Source organism: Macaca fascicularis, chromosome X, assembly GCF_037993035.2.
Source record: "Macaca fascicularis isolate 582-1 chromosome X, T2T-MFA8v1.1".
In the NCBI taxonomy this organism is placed as follows: domain Eukaryota; kingdom Metazoa; phylum Chordata; class Mammalia; order Primates; family Cercopithecidae; genus Macaca; species Macaca fascicularis.
The window spans coordinates 7,406,553-7,428,853 of NC_088395.1; the positions used below are offsets into that span (position 1 = coordinate 7,406,553).

At 40.0% G+C, this 22,301-nt stretch overlaps 1 protein-coding gene across 10 annotated transcripts in view; it reads right to left on the reverse strand.

Annotated features, from left to right (window-relative positions):
* PNPLA4 (patatin like domain 4, phospholipase and triacylglycerol lipase) overlaps positions 1–22,301 on the reverse strand; it is a 240,177-nt gene that overhangs the window by 81,295 nt on the left and 136,581 nt on the right. For 3 of the 10 annotated variants that reach the window (XR_012429967.1, XR_010584361.1, XM_065538465.1), the window contains one exon: positions 18,647–21,333. The exons of the other annotated variants lie outside the window; for them this stretch is intronic. Coding sequence is in view for 1 of the 3 variants with exons in the window: in XM_065538465.1 (XP_065394537.1) it covers positions 21,285–21,333 (49 nt within the window). In the remaining 2 variants the exon portion in view is untranslated. Of the gene's footprint in view, positions 1–18,646; positions 21,334–22,301 lie in introns of those variants that run through there. 10 annotated transcript variants of the gene reach the window in all.

Genomic DNA, 22,301 nt, shown 5'->3' on the forward strand with positions numbered 1-22,301 from the left:
CAGGAAAGCTAAAGCAAGCTCGATATTTTAATTAGAGTTAGGCTTGGGGAGTGGGATGATAATGACCCTAGTTTTCCCTTTTGACCTGAAAGAAGATGCGAATTATATATTCTAGTAGGTGAAAAAGGGTCAGTGTGGGAAGTTTCTCAATTAAATTTCACAAGATTGTATGGATTGTTGATTAGATTTGCAGCATGAAACACTCCAGAAAATTTACCCACCAGTGGGCTTAGCACATGGGGAAATATTTCAGCAGTGAGGTAGCCATTGCAGTGATCACTTGGACCAAGAAAGTCTTTCCACATAAACCAGAGTCCAAGGGATTAAATTGTAGAGGTGAAAATGGCACTAAACCCTGTGACACAACCATCAGAATTAAAGAAATCGTTAGCCGTCTGTGTAGTATCCAAGTATTAGCATCCTATCCAAGCAAAATTAAGTAGGCCAATTAACTGTAGAAGGACAGGAAGCTCCCAGCTAATCCCATACTCTCCAGAGTTTCTCCAAAAGTTTGTGTGATAGCTAGACCACGGTTAGAGAGCAATACAAAATGGACCAAGCTGAGCAGAAAGCTTCAAGGACATATAACCCGGAGTCTAAGAGGTTAGATCCAATGGGTCGGTAAATGGTGTGGCCAGTAACTGAGGGATAGGTGATAATTGATAGAGCACATTTACAGGCTTCACAATTGTTAAAGAGTTTTAACAACCATGTCGTCATCCAAGAAAATTACATCAATCCTGGAAAATGTGATCAGAAGCCTCAGAGAGGAAGGCTATATTCATCAGGGTTCTCCAGAGAAACAAAAAAATAGAAAATCTATAGCTGTATCGAAATCTGTATTGACATCTATCTCTATATCTATACCTACATCTATACATATGTATACTTATCTGTATCTATACCTAGATCTATATATCTATATTCACATCTATGCCTATATTTGTATATCTATATCCATATCTATACCTATATCTATATGTCTATATCCATATCTATACCTATATCTATATTCATATCTAAACCTATGTATCTATATAACTATATCCATATCTATATATAGCTATCTATTGTGGGAATTAGCTCATGAAGTTTTGGTGGCCAAAACGTCCCACCATCTGCTGTCTGCAAGCTGGAGACTTGCTCCAGCTGAAGCAAGTCAGCTGAATTCCAAAGGTCTGAGAACAAGAGTCACTGTTGTCCAACTGCAAGAGAATCTGGATGTCCCAGCTCAAACAAAGAGTGAATTCTCCCTCCCTCCACCTTTTGTTCCATTCAAACCCCCAACAGATAAGATGATGCCTGCCTGCACTGATGAGGGTGATCATCTTTACTCAGTCTACGAATTCAAATGCTAATTCCTTCTGGAAATACCATCAAAGATACACCCAGAGGTAATATTTTACCAGTTCTCTGAGTATCTCTTCAGCCCATCAAGTTGACATGTGAAATTAACCATCACAAAGACCATGTATTCGATATAAAAGGACTAAATCTTGGAAAGGTTACCAAAGAGGGACACAAGTGAAGAGGAAGAGTAAGAACCACAAAGAGGTAAGCTGGTATCAGGAAGAAGGTGAAATCTAGTTTTCAGATTTGAATCACAAGATCAGAGATGGACCAGTGTCCAGCATTCAGGAAAATGTTCAGCTGATCTTCACGATGACCTGTCAGACTTGCAGAATGTGAACTTGGGAGCTGCTCTAGAGTCAGAATCCCACTATGGACAATATGGACTGGTTGTGAGTTTTGATCACAATCTAGAGACTTAAAAGTGAGTTTGCTAAAAATACTAGCCTGCCAATGGTCCCATGCTTAACACTAGCCTGCTAATGGTCCCATCCAATGAGAATACTTGGGAGACAGGTCTAGCAAGCATGACCATGAAAAAGATCATAACCACTGTGTTCAGCACAGGAGGCTGGATGAGGTCGCTGTACTTCCATCCAAGCAGCATGGACACATGGTCCACGGTCTCCTGGAAACTGAATGTTGTGATCATGACTTCCATAAGTAGCAGGAATTCTCTGTCATTCCTGATTCTTTGGATCACGATTGACAAACTCAATGTTCCTCTTGGGAGATGTCTGGCCACTATTATTTAATAGTTCTATATTTGACAAACATATTTCAGGAGAAGAAATCATGCTTTTCTACTTAATTTTAATGTATATTTGTTTTCCAAAGCATGAATAGCCTCGGGTAATATTTTACTGCCAGTACCATCAAGATAAAACATCCCTCTCCATATAAATATAAAAATAGAGAAAGCTATATCAATGAAGGACTTTCTGTCAGTGAAATTATTAGTATTATTCTCGTCTCTTGAATAGGAAATTCAGAGACTGTAAGTAGACCAGAGTCACTGAACCACAAAATGCACTCTGAAAGAAAATAACCTTTATTATCTTGCCAAAGGAAAGTAATGATGATTAGTATACGGGTATGTGTCAGGTATCTATAAGGGTCTCCAGACCAGCCTAATAATAATAGTATAGAAAATTAGAAATGAAATGGTTAAAATGATAATCAACAGAGGAGGAGAAGAGTGAAAATTAGCTTTGAACAAAGGAAGATAACTATATGTTGTCCCAAATGTATTTACTTGGGAGGCTAACCCTGCATTTTATCCACTGAAGATTATTTTGTGACTCAGCATCTCCAAGCTTCACACCAGCAGCTGTGGCCTTTGAAGAGGAAAGAACAATGGCTCTAAATGATCAGCTTTTCCTAGTGGCTAAATAAAAGTGAAGACTGTGCAGCTAATGGGAAGGGTTGAAAGGAAATATACAGATGCAACATTTGCAAGAGAAATAAAATGAGGTCAGATTGCATATCTGACAGACCCTTGACAAAGTCTTGGTGGGTAAATTCCTGGACGATGAAGCTAGAGACTTGTGGAAGATCTAATTCCTCCAAAGTCATCCTTTCTCACTGCCATGGTGCTAGGAATTGTATTCATTAGAGTATTTCCTTTATTTTTTGCTTCTTTTTATTTTTTTTAGAGACAGGCTCTGGCTCTGTTGCCCAGGCTGGAGTACAGTGGTGTTATAACAGCTAACTGAAGCCTGGAACTCCTGGGATCAAGATATCCTCCTGCCTCAGCCTACCCTGACATGGATGGGACTACAGATGTTCACCACCATGCCCTGCCAATTTCTTAATTTTTTTGTAGAGATGGGGTCTCACTATGTTGCCCAGTCTGGTCTTGAATTCCTGGGCTCAAGTGACCCACCCACCTCAGCCTCCCAAAGCACTGGGATTATAGACACAAGCCACCTTCCCCAACCACTGGAGTGTTTTCTTAACGTCAGCTCGAGCTGGATAGAGCCCACTGCAGCTCAAGGAGGTCTGCCTGCCTCTGTAGACTCCACGTCTGGGGACAGGGCACAGTCAAACAAAAGGCAGCAGAAACCTCTGCAGATCTAAATGTCCCTGTCTGACAGCTTTGAAGAGAGTAGTGGTTCTCCCAGCATGGAGTTTGAGATCTGAGAATGGACAGACTACCTCCTCAAGTGGGTCCCTGACCCCCGAGTAGCCTAACTGGAAGGCATCCCCCAGTAGGGGCAGACTGACACCTCACACAGCTGGGTACCCCTCTGAGACGAAGCTTCCAGAGGAACAATCAGGCAGCAACAATGGCTGTTCAGCAATACTCACTCTTCTGCAGCCTCTGCTGCTGATACCCAGGCAAACAGGGTCTGGAGTGGACCTCCAGCAAACTCCAACAGACCTGCAGCTGAGGGTCCTGACTGTTAAAAGGAAAACTAACAAACAGAAAGGACACCCATACCAAAACCCCAACTGTACATCATGACCACCAAAGACCAAAGGTAGATAAAACCACAAAGATGGGAAAAAAAAACAGAGAAGAAAAGCTGAAAATTCTAAAAATCAGAGCGCCTCCTGCCCTCCAAAGGAATGCAGCTCCTTGCCAGCAATGGAACAAAGCTGGATGGAGAATGACTTCGATGAGTTGAGAGAAGACTTCAGACGATCAAACTTCTCCAAGCTAAGGGAGGAAGTTCAAACCCATCGCAAAGAAGCTAAAAATCTTGAAAAAAGATTAGACAAATGGCTAACTAGAATAAACAATGTAGAGATGTCCTTAAATGACCTGATGGAGCTGAAAACCATGGCATGAGAACTACGTGATGAATGCACAAGCTACAGTAACTGATTCGATCAACTGGAAGAAAGGGTATCAGTGATTGAAGATCAAATTAATGAAATGAAGTGAGAAGAGAAGTTTAGAAAAAAAAGAGTAAAAGGAAATGAACAAAGCCTCCAAGAAATATGGGACTACGTGAAAAGACCAAATCTACATCTGATTGGTGTACCTGAAAGTGACGGGGAGAGTGGAACCAAGTTGGAAAACATTTTACAGGATATTATCCAGGAGAACTTCCCCAACCTAGTAAGGCAGGCCAACATTCAAATTCAGGAAATACAGAGAACACCACAAAGATACTGCTTGAGAAGAGCAACTCCAAGACACATAATTGTCAGATTCACCAAAGTTGAAAGGAAGGAAAAAATGTTAAGGGCAGCCAGAGAAAAAGGTCAGGTTACCCACAATGGGAAGCCCATCAGACTAACAGCGGATCTCTCTGCAGAAACTCTACAAGCCAGAAGAGTGTGAGGGCCAATATTCAACATTCTTAAAGAAAATAATTTTCAACCCAGAATTTCATATTCAGCCAAACTAAGTTTCAAAAGTGAAGGAGAAATAAAATCCTTTACAGACAAGCAAATGCTGAGAGATTTTGTCAACACCAGGCCTGCCCTACAGGAGCTCCTGAAGGAAGCACTAAACATGGAAAGGAACAACCAGTACCAGCCACTGCAAAAACATGCCAAAATGTAAAGACCATCGATGCTAGGAAGAAACTGCATCAACTAATGAGCAAAATAACCAGCTAACATCATAATGACAGGATCAAATTCACACATAACAATCTTAACCTTAAATGTAAATGGACTAAATGCTCCAATTAAAAGACATAGACGGGCAAAATTGGACAAAGAGTCAAGACCCATCAGTGTGCTGTATTCAGGAGATCCATCTCACGTGCAGAGACACATATAGGCTCAAAATAAAGGGATGGAGGAATATCTACCAAGCATATGGAAAACAAAAAAAGGCAGGGGTTGCAATCCTAGTCTCTGATAAAACAGACTTTAAACCTACAAAGATAAAAAGAGACAAAGAATGCCATTACCTAATGGTAAAGGGATCAATGCAATGGGAAGAGCTAAGTATCCTAAATATATATGCATCCAATGTAGGAACACCCAGATTCATAAAGCAAGTTCTTAGAGACTTACAAAGAGACTTAGACTCCCACACAATAATAATGGGAGACTTTAACACCCCACTGTCAGCATTAGACAGATCAACAAGAGAGAAAGTTAACAAGGATATCCAGGAATTGAACTCAGTTCTGCACCAAGCGGACCTAATAGACATCTACAGAACTCTCCACCCCAAACCAACAGGATATACATCCTTCACAGCACCACATCACACTTATTCCAAAATTGACCACATAGTTGGAAGTAAAGCACTCCTCAGCAAATGTAAAAGAACAGAAATTATAACAAACTGTCTCTCAGACCACAGTGCAATCAAACTAGAACTCAGGACTAAGAAACTCAGTCAGAACCACTCAACTACATGAAAACTGAACAACCTGCTCCTGAATGACTACTGGGTACATAACGAAATGAAGGCAGAAATAAAGATGTTCTTTGAAACCGATGAGAACAAAGATACAACATACCAGAATCTCTGGGACACATTTAAAGCAGTGTGTAGAGGGAAATTTATAGCACTAAATGCCCACAAGAGAAAGCAGGAAAGATCTAAAATTGACACCTTAACATCACAATTAAAAGAACTAGAGAAGCAAGAGCAAACACATTCTAAAGCTAGCAGAAGGCTAGAAATAACTAAGATCAGAGCAGAACTGAAGGAGATAGAGACACAAAAAAAAAACCCTTCAAAAAATCAATGAATCCAGGAGTTGGTTTTTTGAAAAGATCAACAAAATTGATAGACCTCTAGCAAGACTAATAAAGAAGAAAAGAGAGAAAAATGAAATAGATGCAATAAAAAATGATAAAGGGGATATCACCACCAACCCCACAGAAATACAAACTACCACCAGAGAATACTATAAACACCTCTACACAAATAAACCAGAAAACCTAGAAGAAATGGATAAATTCCTGGACACATACACTCTCACAGGACTAAACCAGGAAGAAGCTGAATCCCTGAATAGACCAATAACAGGCTCTGAAACTGAGGCAATAATTAATAGCCTACCAACCAAAAAAGTCCAGGACCAGACGGATTCACAGCCAAATTCTACCAGAGATACAAGGAGGAGCTGTACTATTCCTTCTGAAACTATTCCAATCAATAGAAAAAGAGGGAATGCTCCCTAACTCATTTTATGAGGCCAACATCATCCTGATACCAAAGCCTGGCAGAGACACAACAAAAAAAGAGAATTTTAGACCAATATCCCTGATGAACATTAATATAAAAATCCTCAATAAAATACTGGCAAACCGAATCCAGCAGCACATCAAAAAGCTTATCCACCATGATCGAGTGGGTTTCATCCCTGGGATGCAAGGCTGGTTCAACATACACAAATCAATAAATGTAATCCAGCATATAAACAGAACCAAAGACAAAAACCACATGATTATCTCAATAGATGCAGAAAAGGCCTTTGACAAAATTCAACAGCCCTTCATGCTAAAAACTCTCACTAAATTCGGTATTGAAGGAATGTATCTCAAAATAATAAGAGCTATAATTGTGACAAACCCACAGCCAATATTATACTGAGTGGGCAGAAACTGGAAGCATTCCCTTTGAAAACCGGCACAGACAGGGACACCCTCTCTCACCACTCCTATTCAACATAGTGTTGGAAGTTCTGGCCAGGGCAATCAGACAGGAGAAGGAAAAAAAGGGTATTCGATTAGGAAAAGAGGAAGTCAAATTGTCCCTGTTTGCAGATGACATGATTGTATATTTAAAAACCCCATCATCTCAGCCCAAAATCTCCTTAAGCTGATAAGCAATTTCAGCAAAGTCTCAGTTTCAGAGCCTGTTATTGGTCTATTCAGGGATTCGGCTTCTTCCTGGTTTAGTCTTGTGAGAGTGTATGTGTCCAGGAATTTATCCATTTCTTCTAGGTTTTCTGGTTTATTTGTGTAGAGGTGTTTATAGTATTCTCTGGTGGTAGTTTGTATTTCTGTGGGGTTGGTGGTGATATCCCCTTTATCAATATCATGAAAATGGCCATACTGCCCAAGGTAATTTATAGATTCAATGCCATCCCCATTAAACTACCAATGACTTTCTTCACAGAATTGGAAAAAACTACTTTAAAGTTCATATGGAACTCAAAAAGAGCCTGTATTGCCAAGACAATCCTAAGCCAAAATAACAAAGCTGGAGGCATCATGCTACCTGACTTCAAACTATACTACAAGGCTACAGTAACCAAAACAGCATGGGACTGGTACCAAAACAGAGATATAGACCAATGGAACAGAACAGAGCCCTCAGAAATAACACCACACATCTACAGCCATCTGATCTTTGACAAACCTGACAAAAACAAGAGATGGGAAAAGGATTCCCTATTTAATAAATGGTGCTGGGAAAACTGGCTAGCCATATGTAGAAAGCTGAAACTAGATCCCTTCCTTACACCTTATACAAAAATTAATTCAAGATAGATTAGAGACTTAAATGTTAGACTTAAAACCATAAAAACCCTAGAAAAAAACCTAGGCAGTATCATTCAGGACATAGGCATGGGCAAAACACCAAAAGCAATGGCAACAAAAGCCAAAATTGACAAATGGGACCTAATTAAACTAAAGAGCTTCTGCACAGCAAAAGAAACTACCATTAGAGTGAACAGGCATCCTACAGAAAGGGAGAAAAGTTTTGCAAGCTACTCATCTGACAAAGGGCTAATATCCAGAACCTACAAAGAACTCAGACAAATTTACAAGAAAAAAACAAACAACCCCATCAACAAATGGGTGAAGGATATGAACAGACACTTCTCAAAAGAAGACATTTATGCAGGCAACAGACACATGAAAAAATGCTCATCATCACTTGCCATCAGAGAAATGCAAATCAAAAGCACAATGAGATACCATCTCACACCAGTTAGAATGGCAATCATTAAAAAGTCAGGAAACAACAAGTGCTGGAGAGGATGTGGAGAAATAAGAACACTTTTACACTGTTGGTGGGACTGTAAACTGGTTCAACCACTGTGGAAGACAGTGTGGCAATTCCTCAAGGATCTAGAACTAGAAATACCATCCCATTACTGGGGATATACCCAAAGGATTATAAATCATGCTGCTATAAAGACATATGCACACATATGTTTATTGCAGCACTATTCACAATAGCAATGACTTGGAACCAACCCAAATGTCCAGCAATGACAGACTGGATTAAGAAAATGTGGTATATATACACCATGGAATACTATGCAGCCATAAAAAAGGATGAGTTCATGTCCTTTGTAGGGACATGGATGCAGCTGGAAACCATCATTCTCAGCAAACAATTGCAAGAACAGAAAACCAAACACTGCATGTTCTCACTCATAGGTGGGAATTGAACAATGAGAACGCTTGGACACAGGAAGAGGAACATCACACACTTGGGCCTGTTGTGGGGTGGGGGAGGAGGGAGGGATAGCATTCGGAGACATACCTAATGTAAATGACGAGTTAATGGGTGCAGCACACCAACATGGCACATGTATACATATGTAACAAACCTGCACGTTGTGCACATGTACCCTAGAACTTACAGTGTAATAAAAAATAAATTAATTAATAAAAAAAGAAAGTTTTGATTTAGACTGCCTATGTGGCCTCCAGGAGTAGATGTCTGGAGGCTGCGTATTATCATACAGATTTAGGGCTTAGCCGTAGTGGTAAGGGATATGGGGATGTTAAAGACCCCACCTACTCTATTTGCTGGAATAAACATGGAAATGAATCAACCATGTAAACAAACAAACAGAAAGTCATAAAGGTATTCTAAAAATAAAAGTGAACATTTATGTCATCTTAGTGTAAGGGTGAATTTCAAAGCATAATACGAAAAGCAGATGTCGTAAAGAAAAGACTTGAAAAAGCAATTCCTTCTACACTCATTAAAAACATCTATTGGTCAAAACATATTTAAACATCAAATTGTAAATGTCAACATGGAGGAAATATTTTCAAATTATGACACATACCAATATTCATAGCACAAAATGAGCTTTGTAAGTCAAGAAAAAGAAAACTAACACTGTGCTATAGGCTATTTATTAAAGAAATATAAATATATGAATGTAAGTCCAACTTCATTGTAAATTAAAGAAATGCAAATAAAATATAGAAATGTGTGTATATATGTATATATATATAATTCCATATAAAGAATATTTTTGTAAAATAATAAACACATGCCATATATTTAGAAAGAAGCTCTAGAGACTATGTAACAAAATATTAACAGTGGTTGTAATCATTTTATCCAAACATTATTATAATACTAAATATAATGTAAGTAGGAAAATTCTGGTAACTCCTCTTCCATTTATTATTGTCTATAATGAGCATACATTCATGGTTTCATTTCAGAAAGTAATTTTATTTTTTTGGTAGAGACAAAGTCTCACTCTGTCACCCAGGCTGGATTGCGGCCTTGACTTCCTTGGCTCAAGTGATCCTCCTACCTTAGCCTCTCAAGTAGCTGGGACTACAGCTGCTCACCACCATTCCTTGCTAAGTTTTTAATTTTCTGTAAACATGGGATCTTGCTATGTTGCCCAGGCTGATCTTGAACTACTGACTAGACCAATCTCCTTGCCTCAGCCTCCAGAAGTGGTGGGACTACAGGCGTGAGTCACCACACCCAGCCCTCAGAGAGTATTTTAAAGGATTTTTTATCATGTCAGTGGGCATGATACTGTTCTTTTACCTCACCTTAACTGCCCTTTGGATACAAAATGATTCATGTGCCCACGTGACACAACAGAAGATAGGAAGCAGTGAAACTGAGGAGAGGAATGAAAGTCAGAAACAAAGCTATGCAGTTGTCCAGGACTTCTGTCAATCATAGATATGAGAACCAAGAATGCATAAAAGGAATCAAGGAGGAACCTTGCATTATTTTATTTATATTATGCAAAATAGGTTAAAATCAGGACGATGAGGTAATTTGCAAACCTTTGCAAATCAGGGAATCCCTAATTCCTTTCATGCATTCTTGGCTCTCATATCTATGATTGAGATACCATGGCTCATGGCACGCCAACAGTGATCAAGTAAAGGAGACAAGTATATTAGAAGACAGTTAGCTTATAGAGATTGATTTAGGGAAAAACAGGGAGAATAAAGAAGTAATATCCAAAAGAATGACAAAGTGTGGGTTGGAGATGTGTTCAATTGAGTGTAGTTGATGAAAGAAAAAATTAGGGAAACCATAGCATCTAGTGGAATTCTGCTAAAACCCTTCCATTATAAAGTTCTGATACCAGCATATACCTCTTCTATTAAGAATTCAGCTACAGCTAATGAAATATGACTCAGCCTTAAAAAGGAAGGAAATTCTGACACAGATTACAACATGGATAAACCTTGAGCACATTATGCTAAGTGAAATAAACCAGATACAGAGCAAATACTGTATGATTTCACTTACATGAGGCACCTAGAATAGTCAAATCCATACAGACAGAAAGTGGATGGCCATTGCCAGGGACTGGCAGGAGAGAGGAATGAGGAGTTATTGTTTAACAGGTACAGAGTTTCAGTTTTGCAAGATGAAAAAAGTTCTGGAGAAGGATGGTGGTGATGCTTGTACAACAATGTGAATATCCTTAGTGCCACTGAACTCACTTAAAAATGCTTAAAATGGTCAATTTTAGGTTATGTGCATTTTACTACAATAAAAAAATAAGGTAGAGAATATTAAGTCAAAAAGCATGAAAGAGTTTTCTACCAAAGCAGTTTTAGATATGATTGGAGTTCTCAACCAAGCTATTCCAAAGAAGGCAAGGTTATCTGTGATGAAGTTAACATATGACTTTTTGTATTAGTCTGTTCTCATGCTACTAATAAAGACATAACAGAGACTGGGTAATTTATAAAGAAAAAGAGGTTTAGTGGACTCAGTTCCATATGGCTGGGGAAGCCTCAAAATTATGGCAGAAGGCAAAGGAGGAGAAAGGCACATCTTACATGGTGGCAGGCAAAAGCCTGTGCAGGAGAACTCCCATTTATAAAACCATCAGATATTGCAAGACTTATTCACTACCACAAGAACAGTATGGGAGAAACTACTCCCATAATTCAATCATCTCCACTTTGCCCCACCCTTGACACATGGGGATTATTACAATTCAAGATAAGATTTGAGTGGGGACACAGCCAAACCATATCACTTTTAAACATAATCTTATTTAAATAATCAATTACAAATTTATTGAAAACATAAGGCAGTGACCCCATAACACTGCTGAAGGAGACCCATAAAGTTTTAATTACACTCAATTATCATTTCTATTGAGCCAACAGATTCAAATAAAAGGGTATGGGGGTGCAAGAGACACTTGATCTGAGGAACCATGCATTATTTTATACGTATTATACAAAATAGTTTAAGGATGATGAGGTAATTTGAAAATTTTTGGAAATCAATCTGTATATGATTGTCTTTTTAAATGTCTCCTTGGATCATGATACTCTTTGACATATTTTACTCTCTGAGAAGAGAAAGGTATTTCCAACACTCTAAATGCTGTATTTCACTGATGAACTGTCCCATCCAATACTCTGAATCTTCAATTGCCCTGAAATCCATATTTGGTAGAAAACTGGGCAACATGAGTTTTCCCATTGCAGTCTTTATGTGACTACTAGGCATGCCACAAATGGCTTCCATGTTAGTGCCAGCATCTAGATGAGGCAAACACAGTGGCACCTGAAAACTCAGAGATGCTAGCAATCATGGAGCCCCTAGAGGTGTTATAGCTCTTTCTCAGGGAGTCACGAGGTCCAAGCCCTGAAAAAATGTGGCAGCTCTTCACTTCTGTACCCTGGCAAGCGAGAGCATGTTACAGCTCTCTTTCTCCTGTAGTCTGGCAAGCAGGAGCATGTTACAGCTCTTTTATTCCCATTGCCCACAGCTTGGTGAGCTGGCCAGGAATATCACAACTCTTTCATTCCCACCACCTGCATGTCAGTGAGTTTCAGGTTCTTGTCCCACAACTGAGAGGAATAAGGTGCATGGACACTAGCGAGTGAATAAGACAGAGAAGAATTTTATTGAGTGACAGAAGGAATGCTTTCACCTGTGAGAGGAGAACCTGAAAGCAGGTTGCCATCTGTGAGGCTGAGTCTGGGTTTTTATGGACCTAGAATGCAGGAGAAGTGTGCTGATTGATCCATTGGTGGGTTTGGCAAAAGCACCATTCAATTGGTTAAAAGGCATTATCCAGAAGGAAACAATTAAGAGAGAGAGGGTAACATGGGGATAGAAGTTCTTGCTCCAGTCATGGACTCTATACGGAACCAGAGAAGCTCAGTTTTTAGGTTTAAACTATCTTTGGCTTGAAGGTCGGGTCTTACCTGTCCCTGTCTGCTAGGAATTTTTCTGTCTCCTGCCACTATCATCATCATACTATCCCCACTCCATATGCATACTTTTACCCTTCAGTGTGACTAAACAAAAAGATTCAAAGAAAATATAAATACACTTCTCCAAAAGTCTGTTCATTTTACCTATACATACAACATTATCTGTAGCAGATAAAAATACACCATCTGATAAGAACATAGAATGGTGGCAGAAATGATTTTAGATTTGTTCTGCACACCCTTTGTTTTCTCACTGGGGAAGACAAGGCCATAGAGCTGAACCAACTGGCCAAGTTAGCCAAGATTCTGTGAATCCCAACATTAAATTCTGTGCATATTGCTATAATGGTTTTCATTGTGGATTTCATGCATGCATGCCCTATAATATAACAAGTTTGTTGAGTATGTGGCTTACTTGGTTTGTGCCATAGTAGTGTCTTATTTAAAGAAGTAAAATCCAAGCACAAAAACTTACTAAAAAAGAATTCTATTCTTTATCTGTGTCTCTCTAAGAATATTTAAAAGAATTCAATTTGTGGTGTTTTGGAACACTTTTATTTCTTTAATTGTCTCATCCCATATTCTGAGACCTTTCTTTCACCATGCCTCCCAATCATCCCTTCTGTCTCCCATAGTGTTTAAATGCTATTCTCTCTTCCCAACTCACACGTCTACTGAAGCAAAGCACACATTTTTACTGAAGTCATACTGGAACATTTTTGGCTTAGTTTTACTCTTATTGGGTCGCTGTTTTCCAGTCTAAAGCTTAAAATAGGCTTCCCTGGCTTTACTGATCTTCTCCTGCTTTTAAATTACGTATTATACAAGGTAAGGTGAGAAAAGATGGGCTAAATTAAGCAAACTAACAGCTCTCTAAATGATTGGTCTAAAGGATGTCCAGAATGGACCAACACACTAGTGTTGGAAGTTTTAGATTTCAGACTCTTTTGCCCTGACATGATTATCAATGAGTTGCATGCAAGGACACGAGATATCAGGAACTTTCATGTCATCTGAGACATCACAAGCATCTCAGAAGAATGAGTCAGGTTTTAAATAGCTTCCTGCCAGCTAGAATAACGACCAAGTCATAAGGTCCACTAGGAAAAGATTGAAGACATATTCAAAAACAAATACAAGATAGCCTGAAACCAGGAAAGAAAACTTTGCAGTGCAATGAGAAGTACCTTTTGACCCCTGGGACCTTAAGGACTGAATACCAGAGGTCAAGCAGGAAATGCTATGCGGAGATTGTCCTCCAGCTGCTGGGACAGCAAGCCAGGCTGTTAGGGGTAAAGCTTGAACAAATATAAGCAGTGCCAAGCTGAGTTCATCTCAGAAAAGAAGGGTTATGTCTTTGTTTAGAGGCAAAGCAAAAGCACTTGGGGCCTAGATGCTCACAAATATCACTGACCAAAGTATATTTTAGCTCTATGTCAGTTGAAGTTAGGATCAGAAACAACCACTGCTACTCTGTAAACTTTTTTTTTCTTTCTTGCTCTTTGGGGAGAATTTCACGTTTACCCTTAGTTGTCTGATAAAAACTCTGTTTGAACATTTACAATCTTGTCTCACATCAACTCGTCAGGATCCAAAATATATCGACAGATGGGAATTACGAATCCACTCTCCCAAGATGAATGATGATTGTATGAAAGTTGCAGGCTTTGCTCAGGTGGCTTGAAAATAACTGATAAAAAAAAGACTGTGAATCTTTAGCACAGAATAAGGAAAAATAAAAAGCAACTCAAGTATGTTATTATTTAATACATGGAAAATTAAAAGTGTCTACAAAAATACCTGAGATAAGATTTCAGGCTTAATTCCTAGAGGTTAGTGTTGACCAAGTTCCATTCTGTGCAGGTTGGAATGCATCTGGGAGTATTGGAATTAATCACTTGGAGAAGAGCCCAGGCATACTTGAACACATTCCAGAGAGGATGACCATGGTGTGTTGAAGTAGCTGAATATGAATGATGATATTGAAACATCTGAGAATTTTGATCTTGGAGAAGAAAGATTGGGGAAAATATAGAGAAGCCTGTAGGAGATGTGATTTTGTATCTGAAGATCAACCATGTAGGAAAAAAAGTTAGATGGTGCCATGATTTGGATATTTGACTCCTCCAATCCTCATGTTAAAATTTCATCCCCAGTGTTGGAGGTGGGGCCTCATGGGAGGTATTTAGATCATGGGAACAGATCCTTCATGAATAGATTAATGCCCTAGCTGAGGGAAGAGATAAGTGAGTTCTCACTCTGTTCGTTTCCACAAGAGCTGGTTGTTAAAAAAGACTGGCACCTCTTGCCTCTGGCTCTCTTGCTTCCTCTCTTGCCATGTGATGTCTGCACACACCAGCTCCCTTTTACCTTCTACCATGAGGATAAGCAGTCTGTGGCCCTTGCCAGATGCAGATGCCAAAACTTGAACTTTTCCAGACATCAGAATTGTGAGCCAAATAAACATTTTTCTTTATATATTACCCAGCCTCAGATACTTCTTCATAGCAACACAAAATGGACTAAGACAGATGGCCTGATGAGGTGGAAAAGATCTTCCCCACTAGGCTTTGAGATAACAGAGCAGCTTCTTAGAAGGAAGAGGGATGTGTCAGTGGTCCCCAAGACCATGCCCACATTCAATGATTTGGTAAGACTCACAGGACTCAGAAGTTGTTATACTACTCATACTTACAGTTTGTGATAGTGAAAGGACACAAACAAAATCAGCACAGGGGAAAAGATGGATGGGCAAAGTGCAAGGGAAAGTAGACACAGGCTTCCAATGTGCAAGGGAAACTAGGCACACTTCCAAGTGTGTCCTCCCAGTGGGTGCACTTAATACCTCTGGCAAGGAGTTGTAATAATATATCCAAAGTATTGTCAATTGGGAAAGTTCACTCAAACCTTGGAGTACAGAGTTTTTATTGGAGGTCAGACACAAAGGCACATAGTCAAACATGATTTTTGAATCTCTAGACTCTTAGAAGGAAACAAAAAGTGTTTACCACAAGGCACACCGCTTGCATGCACTATTTACACAATCTTGTATGCATAGTTCAAGACACTCCCCCCACCCAAAGCATGAAAAGCCCTATAATCAATGGGAACATTCTAAGCACTTAAATCACAGGAAACTAACCAAGGCCCATCACTAAAGTGGGACTTTCTTGGGAATGTGCAGGGTTTGAGCAACCCAGGCCTGCTGTGTTAAGTCTTTCCTATACAGGGGACAAGGCTGGTGAGTCCATGGTGGAGGTTTTGTGAAAACTGGCTCCTCTTGCCTGCAGCCACTATTTTGTTTTGTTTTGTTTTGTTTTTGTTTTTGTTTTGTTTGACATGGAGTCTTGCTCTGTCTCCCAGGCTGGAGTTCAGTGGCAAAATCTCAACTCACTGCAACCTCCGCCTCCCGGGTTCAAGCGATTCTCCTACCTCAGCCTCCCAAGTAGCTGGGATTACAGGTGTGCACCACCACAGCCAACTAATGTTGTATTTTTAGTAGAGATGGGGTTTCGCCATGTTGGTGAGGCTGGTCTCCAACTCCTGACCTCAGGCGATCCGCCCACCTTGGCCTCCCAAAGTGCTGGGATGACGGGCTTAAGTCACTGTGCCTGGACTGCCTGCAGCCTTCTTTTGTATGGTTCTTTGTGCAAAAGCCAGGGGAATTGGAGAGAGATTCATTTTGATTTAAAAATCCTTGCTCTGTCCTTGCTCTGTGAATTTGAAATAAGATACTTTACTTTGGTGAATCTTTATTTTTAATTAGAGAGAGAGAGAGAGGAGAAGAGAAAGCACGCACGGAGGTCAGATGCCTCCAGCCAAAGGAGGTGAGGCATAGAGATCTGTTACCACTAAGGAAGGTATCTGAATCACGTGGCACCAAATATGTCACTGGTGGAAGGTATCCAAGTTACTGGTGGCAAATCCATATGGATCTACAGCAACCTCAATTCTTGCCTTCTCAGAAGAAAGAATTCAACAGAGGGGCATACGGCAGGAAAAAGATGGAGGAAACTTTCAGAGCAGGAGTGGAAGTTTATTAAAAAGCTTTAGAACAGTAAGGAAAGAAAAGAAAGGAAGGAAAGTACACTTGGAAGAGGGCCAAGCAGGTGACTTGAGAAACCAAGTGCACTACACTTTGGTGAATCATGAAAGAAATAGTTAACATTGTTTATAAAGTGTGCCTGGTAGATGTTATATGAAAACTTGTTTTCTTTTTTTTTTTTTTTTTTTTTTTTGAGACGGAGTCTCGCTGTGTCTCCCAGGCTGGAGTGCAGTGGCGTGATCTCGGCTCACTGCAAGCTCTGCCTCCCGGGTTCACGCCATTCTCCCGCCTCAGCCTCCCAAGTAGCTGAGACTACAGGCGCCCGCCACCACGCCCGGCTAGTTTTTTGTATTTTTAGTAGAGACGGGGTTTCACCATGTTAGCCAGGATAGTCTCGATCTCCTGACCTCGTGATCCACCCGCCTCGGCCTCCCAAAGTGCTGGGATTACAGGCTTGAGCCACCGCGCCCGGCCGAAAACTTGTTTTCTTTTCCCCTGAGTTGGGGAAGGTGAGATTCCCGGTAAATCATCATATTTATTCCCTCACCCGTTCTAAAACTCCAATATGTACATGAAATATCTGGGGATCTCATTAAAATACAGATTATGATTTGGTAGATTTGGAGATGGGCCCCAAATTCTGTGATTTTAACAAGCTCCTGGGTGATGTTGGTGCCACTGGTTCATGGACCACATGAAGCCCAGGGGGTGGCAGCACTATGTCATGGGGGAAACTAGGGAGCAGGTTTAGTACACACTCATATTTATACCCCCTGACATCTTCTCTTGTTCCATTCCCTTCCCCTCAACCTAGTACAACTTAGAGTGTTGCAGGGCAGTAGTTTTCAAGCATTGCTTTTTGAAACTATCAAGAATAACCTGGCTTTCCAGTTAAAAGTGAAGATTCTGGGTCCCCACTGCACTGTCGTCCAATTCTGAGATGAAGCTTGGGAACATGCTGTTTTTGTTGTGTTTCTAAAGTGGAACCCTCTGTGATCTGATTTAGGTAGTGGAGACCCCAGGATCTCTATGAAGGAGGCTGGGATCATCAATGTGATGGAAGGGAGGGCATGGATGCTGCTTAGAAGCTGTGTTTACATAGCAAGCACCTGGTTTCTGATGGCTCAGTGTATTAGTCTGTTCTCACGCTGCTAATAAAGACATACCTGAGACTGGGTAATCTATAGAGAAAAAGAGGCTAAGTGGACTCACAGTTCCACATGACTGGGGAGGCCTCACAGGCCTAGCAGAAGGCAAAGGAGAAGAAAGGGCACATCTTACATGGTGACAGGCAAGAGAGCGTGTGCAGGGGAACTCCCATTTATAAACCCATCAGAACTTGTGAGACTCATTCACTACCATGAGAACAGTATGAGGGGAATCACCCCCATGATTCAACTATCTCCACCTGGCCCCACCCTTGACACCTGGGGATTATTATAATTCAAGGTGAGATTTGGATGGGGACACAGCCAAACCATATCACTGAGATTGTGTATTTGTTTGGGTGACTCAGAGGGATGTGATGGAGATTTTTGTGTGGTCTAAATCCTTTTCAAGCCACCCCTCAGTGCAGTCACTGGAGGCAGGCCATCTGGGAACCACACTTCTCCTCACTCCAGGAAGGAACAAGGGACCAAGGGACCCTAGACAAGCTATTTTACTCTTTTAAGCCTAGTTTGTTTTATCAGTTGTAAGAGAGTAATAATGCTTACCTGGAATTGGATTTTATTTCTTTTTTATTTATTTATTTTTTAGAGACGGGGTCTTGCTCTGTCACCCAGGATGGGGTTCAGTAGTGCAATCACAGCTCATTGCAGCATTAAACTCCTGGGCTAAAGTGATCCTCCCACCTCAGCCTCCCAAAGAGCTGGGACTACAGACATGTACCACCACACCTGGCTGTTTTTAATTTTTTTTTTTTTTTGTAGAGATGCGGGTCTTGCTATGTTGCCCAGTCTAGTCTCAAATTCCTGGACTAACACAGTCCTTCTGCCTCAGCCTCCAAACGTGCTGGGATTAAAGATGTGAGCCATACTGCCCAGCAAAAATGGAATGGGTTTTATAATCAAAGAGCTCAGAGGAGACACCCAGGAAATTCTATTTGTTTTTTTTATTGGTTCTCTTATACCTGATTGGAGTAGGGACTTCATATTGAAACTAATGTAAATGTGTTTGACATATTACTCTGTCTGTTCTCTTTCTCTCATTCAAGAATGATGCCAGGAGGATTAATAGGTGGAAGTAATACGAGCTCTGGTTTCATGGTCATGTCATTCGTTCTCCCAGCAGCTTGCATAGTGCAACCATCAGGAGTGGTGAGGAGAATGCTCTGGAGCTGTGCACACCTAGGATGGAAAAGCTCTGTCTAGATTTCTCATTACAAGGTTACCTGCCCCTCCAACATTAAAGGGAGCATTGGCAGGAATCCTGAAATGGAAAGGGACTTGGAAGTTCCAATCTCAGATCTTCCTTTGCTTGTACAGAGAAAGAGACTGAGATCAGGAAAAGTTTGATGATGACGTCTGTCAGTATTAGGAATACAAACCTATCCTCTTTGCTCTCACACAATTATTTTATCCACTGCACCATTCTGCTTCCCTACAAATAGGAGCAAATTAGCTTCCACCAAAAGAGTACACCCTGTGGGGAAATGACTTGAAGGTCAATAATACGTATTTGTATTGACTTAAAGAATAGTCAAGCTGCTAAAAGGGTCGATGTTAGTTTTCTTCCCTTGACATATTTATTAATAATTTAGGATATGGGGAAAATAAGATGCCTTCTGGAATTAATATTAGTTGTAAAGCATCGTATATCAGAGGAAAAGTGAAGTAAAGCCAAGAGACCAAAATGTTAGATTGTGAGATTAAAATAATGCTAGATATACCTTCAAACGGGCAAATGATGCACAGTGTGAGTATAAATAAGTGCCTGTATGCTGTTTTGCTTTTTATTGTAGTTTATGTTTATGGTTGGATTAAAGTGGTTATATTTTAATTGTCTTAAAAAATGATACCAGTTGTCCTCTATCCAAATGAACCTTGTCTATCAAAGTAGTCAACTTGTAAGGCCATGTGCTTATTCCAATGATGTTGGCACTACTTAAAACACTTTTTTAATGCCTAAGGCATTTTCTTTAAATATTCTTATTAATGGCAGATTTTTGTAGAGAATCTACTATGTTTGGTATGATGTAAAAAATCTTTAGGAGAAAGTGTGTGTCCCTATAAAGGTTGTGGAAGGTTGGGAAAATCATTTGGAGTAAAACAAAAGGAGTAGATTACTGAAAACATGACGATGTTTTCGAAAGCAATCCATGTATTCTAATGGAACAGTGCGATGATGTGATGCGTGAGAAGAGCTCATCTTCCAGACCTCTCCTGGTCACTCTACTTTAGTTTGAATGTGAAGCAGTTTTAAAGGCAGATGTACTCCGAACTGCGTTCAACAAACATTTAGTCAGCAGTCTTGTTGCAATGATGCCTCCATTCTCTCCATTGGTCAAAGAAGTATGTGGGCAGAAGTTGAGCTATTGCAAAGTTCAGTGATTGCTTCATGTGGAAGGTGGTGGTAGATGTGTCACACTGATGTGAAGACAGGGAGGCCATGGCCGAAGATCTGCCCATTTAATCTGGTGCTCCCCTCTCTTCTTGATGCAAAGAGGAAAAAGAGAGACTTTAGTCTCAAAGTCAAATCAGAGTGATGCGTGGAGATGGTTAAATGCGGTTTGCCTCTGTGATGCCACTGAGCTGCAACCCTGGTTTTCTATTCTTTGCTCAACACCAGAAGCTAAGGCTATGGGAAGGGATGCATCATGGCAGCTGTACATTGAGAATGAGCCCAGAGGATAGCTTTTTAGAAGCATCTGCTCTTCTTTATTTGAGAAACTCAGCCCTTTCGAGTCGCTTGGATAAAGTATAGCTTTCTAAGGTGAGAAGAAACTTGAAAGGCAGTTCTGATATCTAATATGGAATTCTTATTATTGCATAGGTTCATTTCATATCGTTCTAGAAATTTATAGGTGCATTTCACGGTTCAAAAGTAGAAATGTCAGGAGAAAACATCAAAAAGAGAAATCCCATTTTACACTGATTGGAGATCACAGGGTATAAGATGAAGGAAGGAAGTAGAAAAACATACCCTCACTCACCTGCCCGTAGTTGCTGCTTCCTGCTGGCTAGGGCGCCTTGGTTTGCATTGTACAAGACCTCTCTGCAAGAGTCTACACTTGTCTTCCTCACTGTATGGTGGCCTCAGAGTTCCTTTACCAGGGGACAAGAGTGAAAGCTTCAAGGTTTCTTAAGATTGAATTCCCAGACTTCGCACAGCATTTCCTCTGCCACATTCTGTTAGTCAAAGTACATAACAAGGCTAGTCCCAGGTCAAGGGTATGGAAATAGACTCTGTGTCTTTATGGTGGACACAGGGAGGTGCCATTCATCAGACATTATTATAAAGGCAATCTGCAACACTTCTTTCTGAATTTCCTCAAAGAGAACATGACTGGCGTCTTGATTTCTGAAATCCATGTCTTAAATCCTCAAGTAGCTCCTTTTGTGACACAGTTTCTATTTATTGAAAAGCTAAATCTGGAAGAAGGAAATAATAAAGGAAGATCTATAAAAACATTTATTCTTGAATATATATGTATGTATATATCACAAAAACTACAGGTTTTGATATTCTGCAGTTAAATTTGTTCATATGATTTTTCATTTAATTTACTTATTTAACATATTTCGATAAATAATACATGCACATGGCAGAAAATTCAAAGGTACAAAAGGGCATAAAGTAAGCCTTTTTTCTGTATCATTTCTCTCTACCACTCAGTTTCACCATAAGAAACCATATTGCCGTATTTGCAGAAAATTTGGATTTATATCATTTTATTCTATTTAAATCAAATACTCAAGACTAAATAAGAAGGAGACCCATAGAGGTGGGGAAGGGGGTATATTTATTTGATTACAACAAACTATGAAGTCATCAACTGACTGTGCCACTTTCTGCTGCCTCACAGATTAAAAACATAAATAACAGAAGGAGAAAGAAAAAATTGTGGAGATGTGTACAGATAAGAATCTAGGAAGCCCCACCAGTATCCATCCTCCTGACTTGAAAAATGCCCGGCAGGGTGACAGTGGGGAGGATGATTAATTATCACTCTGGCATCCCCAGCCATCAGAAAGAGCCCTTTTTAAAGGACCTATAAAATATTAATAAGGTTCACAAGTTTATTTAGCTAATGTGGGATGCCAATACATTGTATCACCATTAGTTTTTGTCTGCGATGCTACAATGTGACTTATAAGGCAAAGGTGACTACTGTTAAGACTTAGGAAATAGGTATGAGCTTGGTGGCAGGCAGGAAAGGTTACTGAGAAGATGATAGTATTTGCAATTCAGTTCAGTAGCATACTTGGTGCAGAAGCCAAGTTGTGGAGAGTTGAGCAGTAATAGTTCAAGGACAAGTAATAGACAACTCCGTTAATAAGTTTATCTGTGAAGGAAAGAATAATAGCTACAGAAAGTCATCCAATCACATAAGTGATAT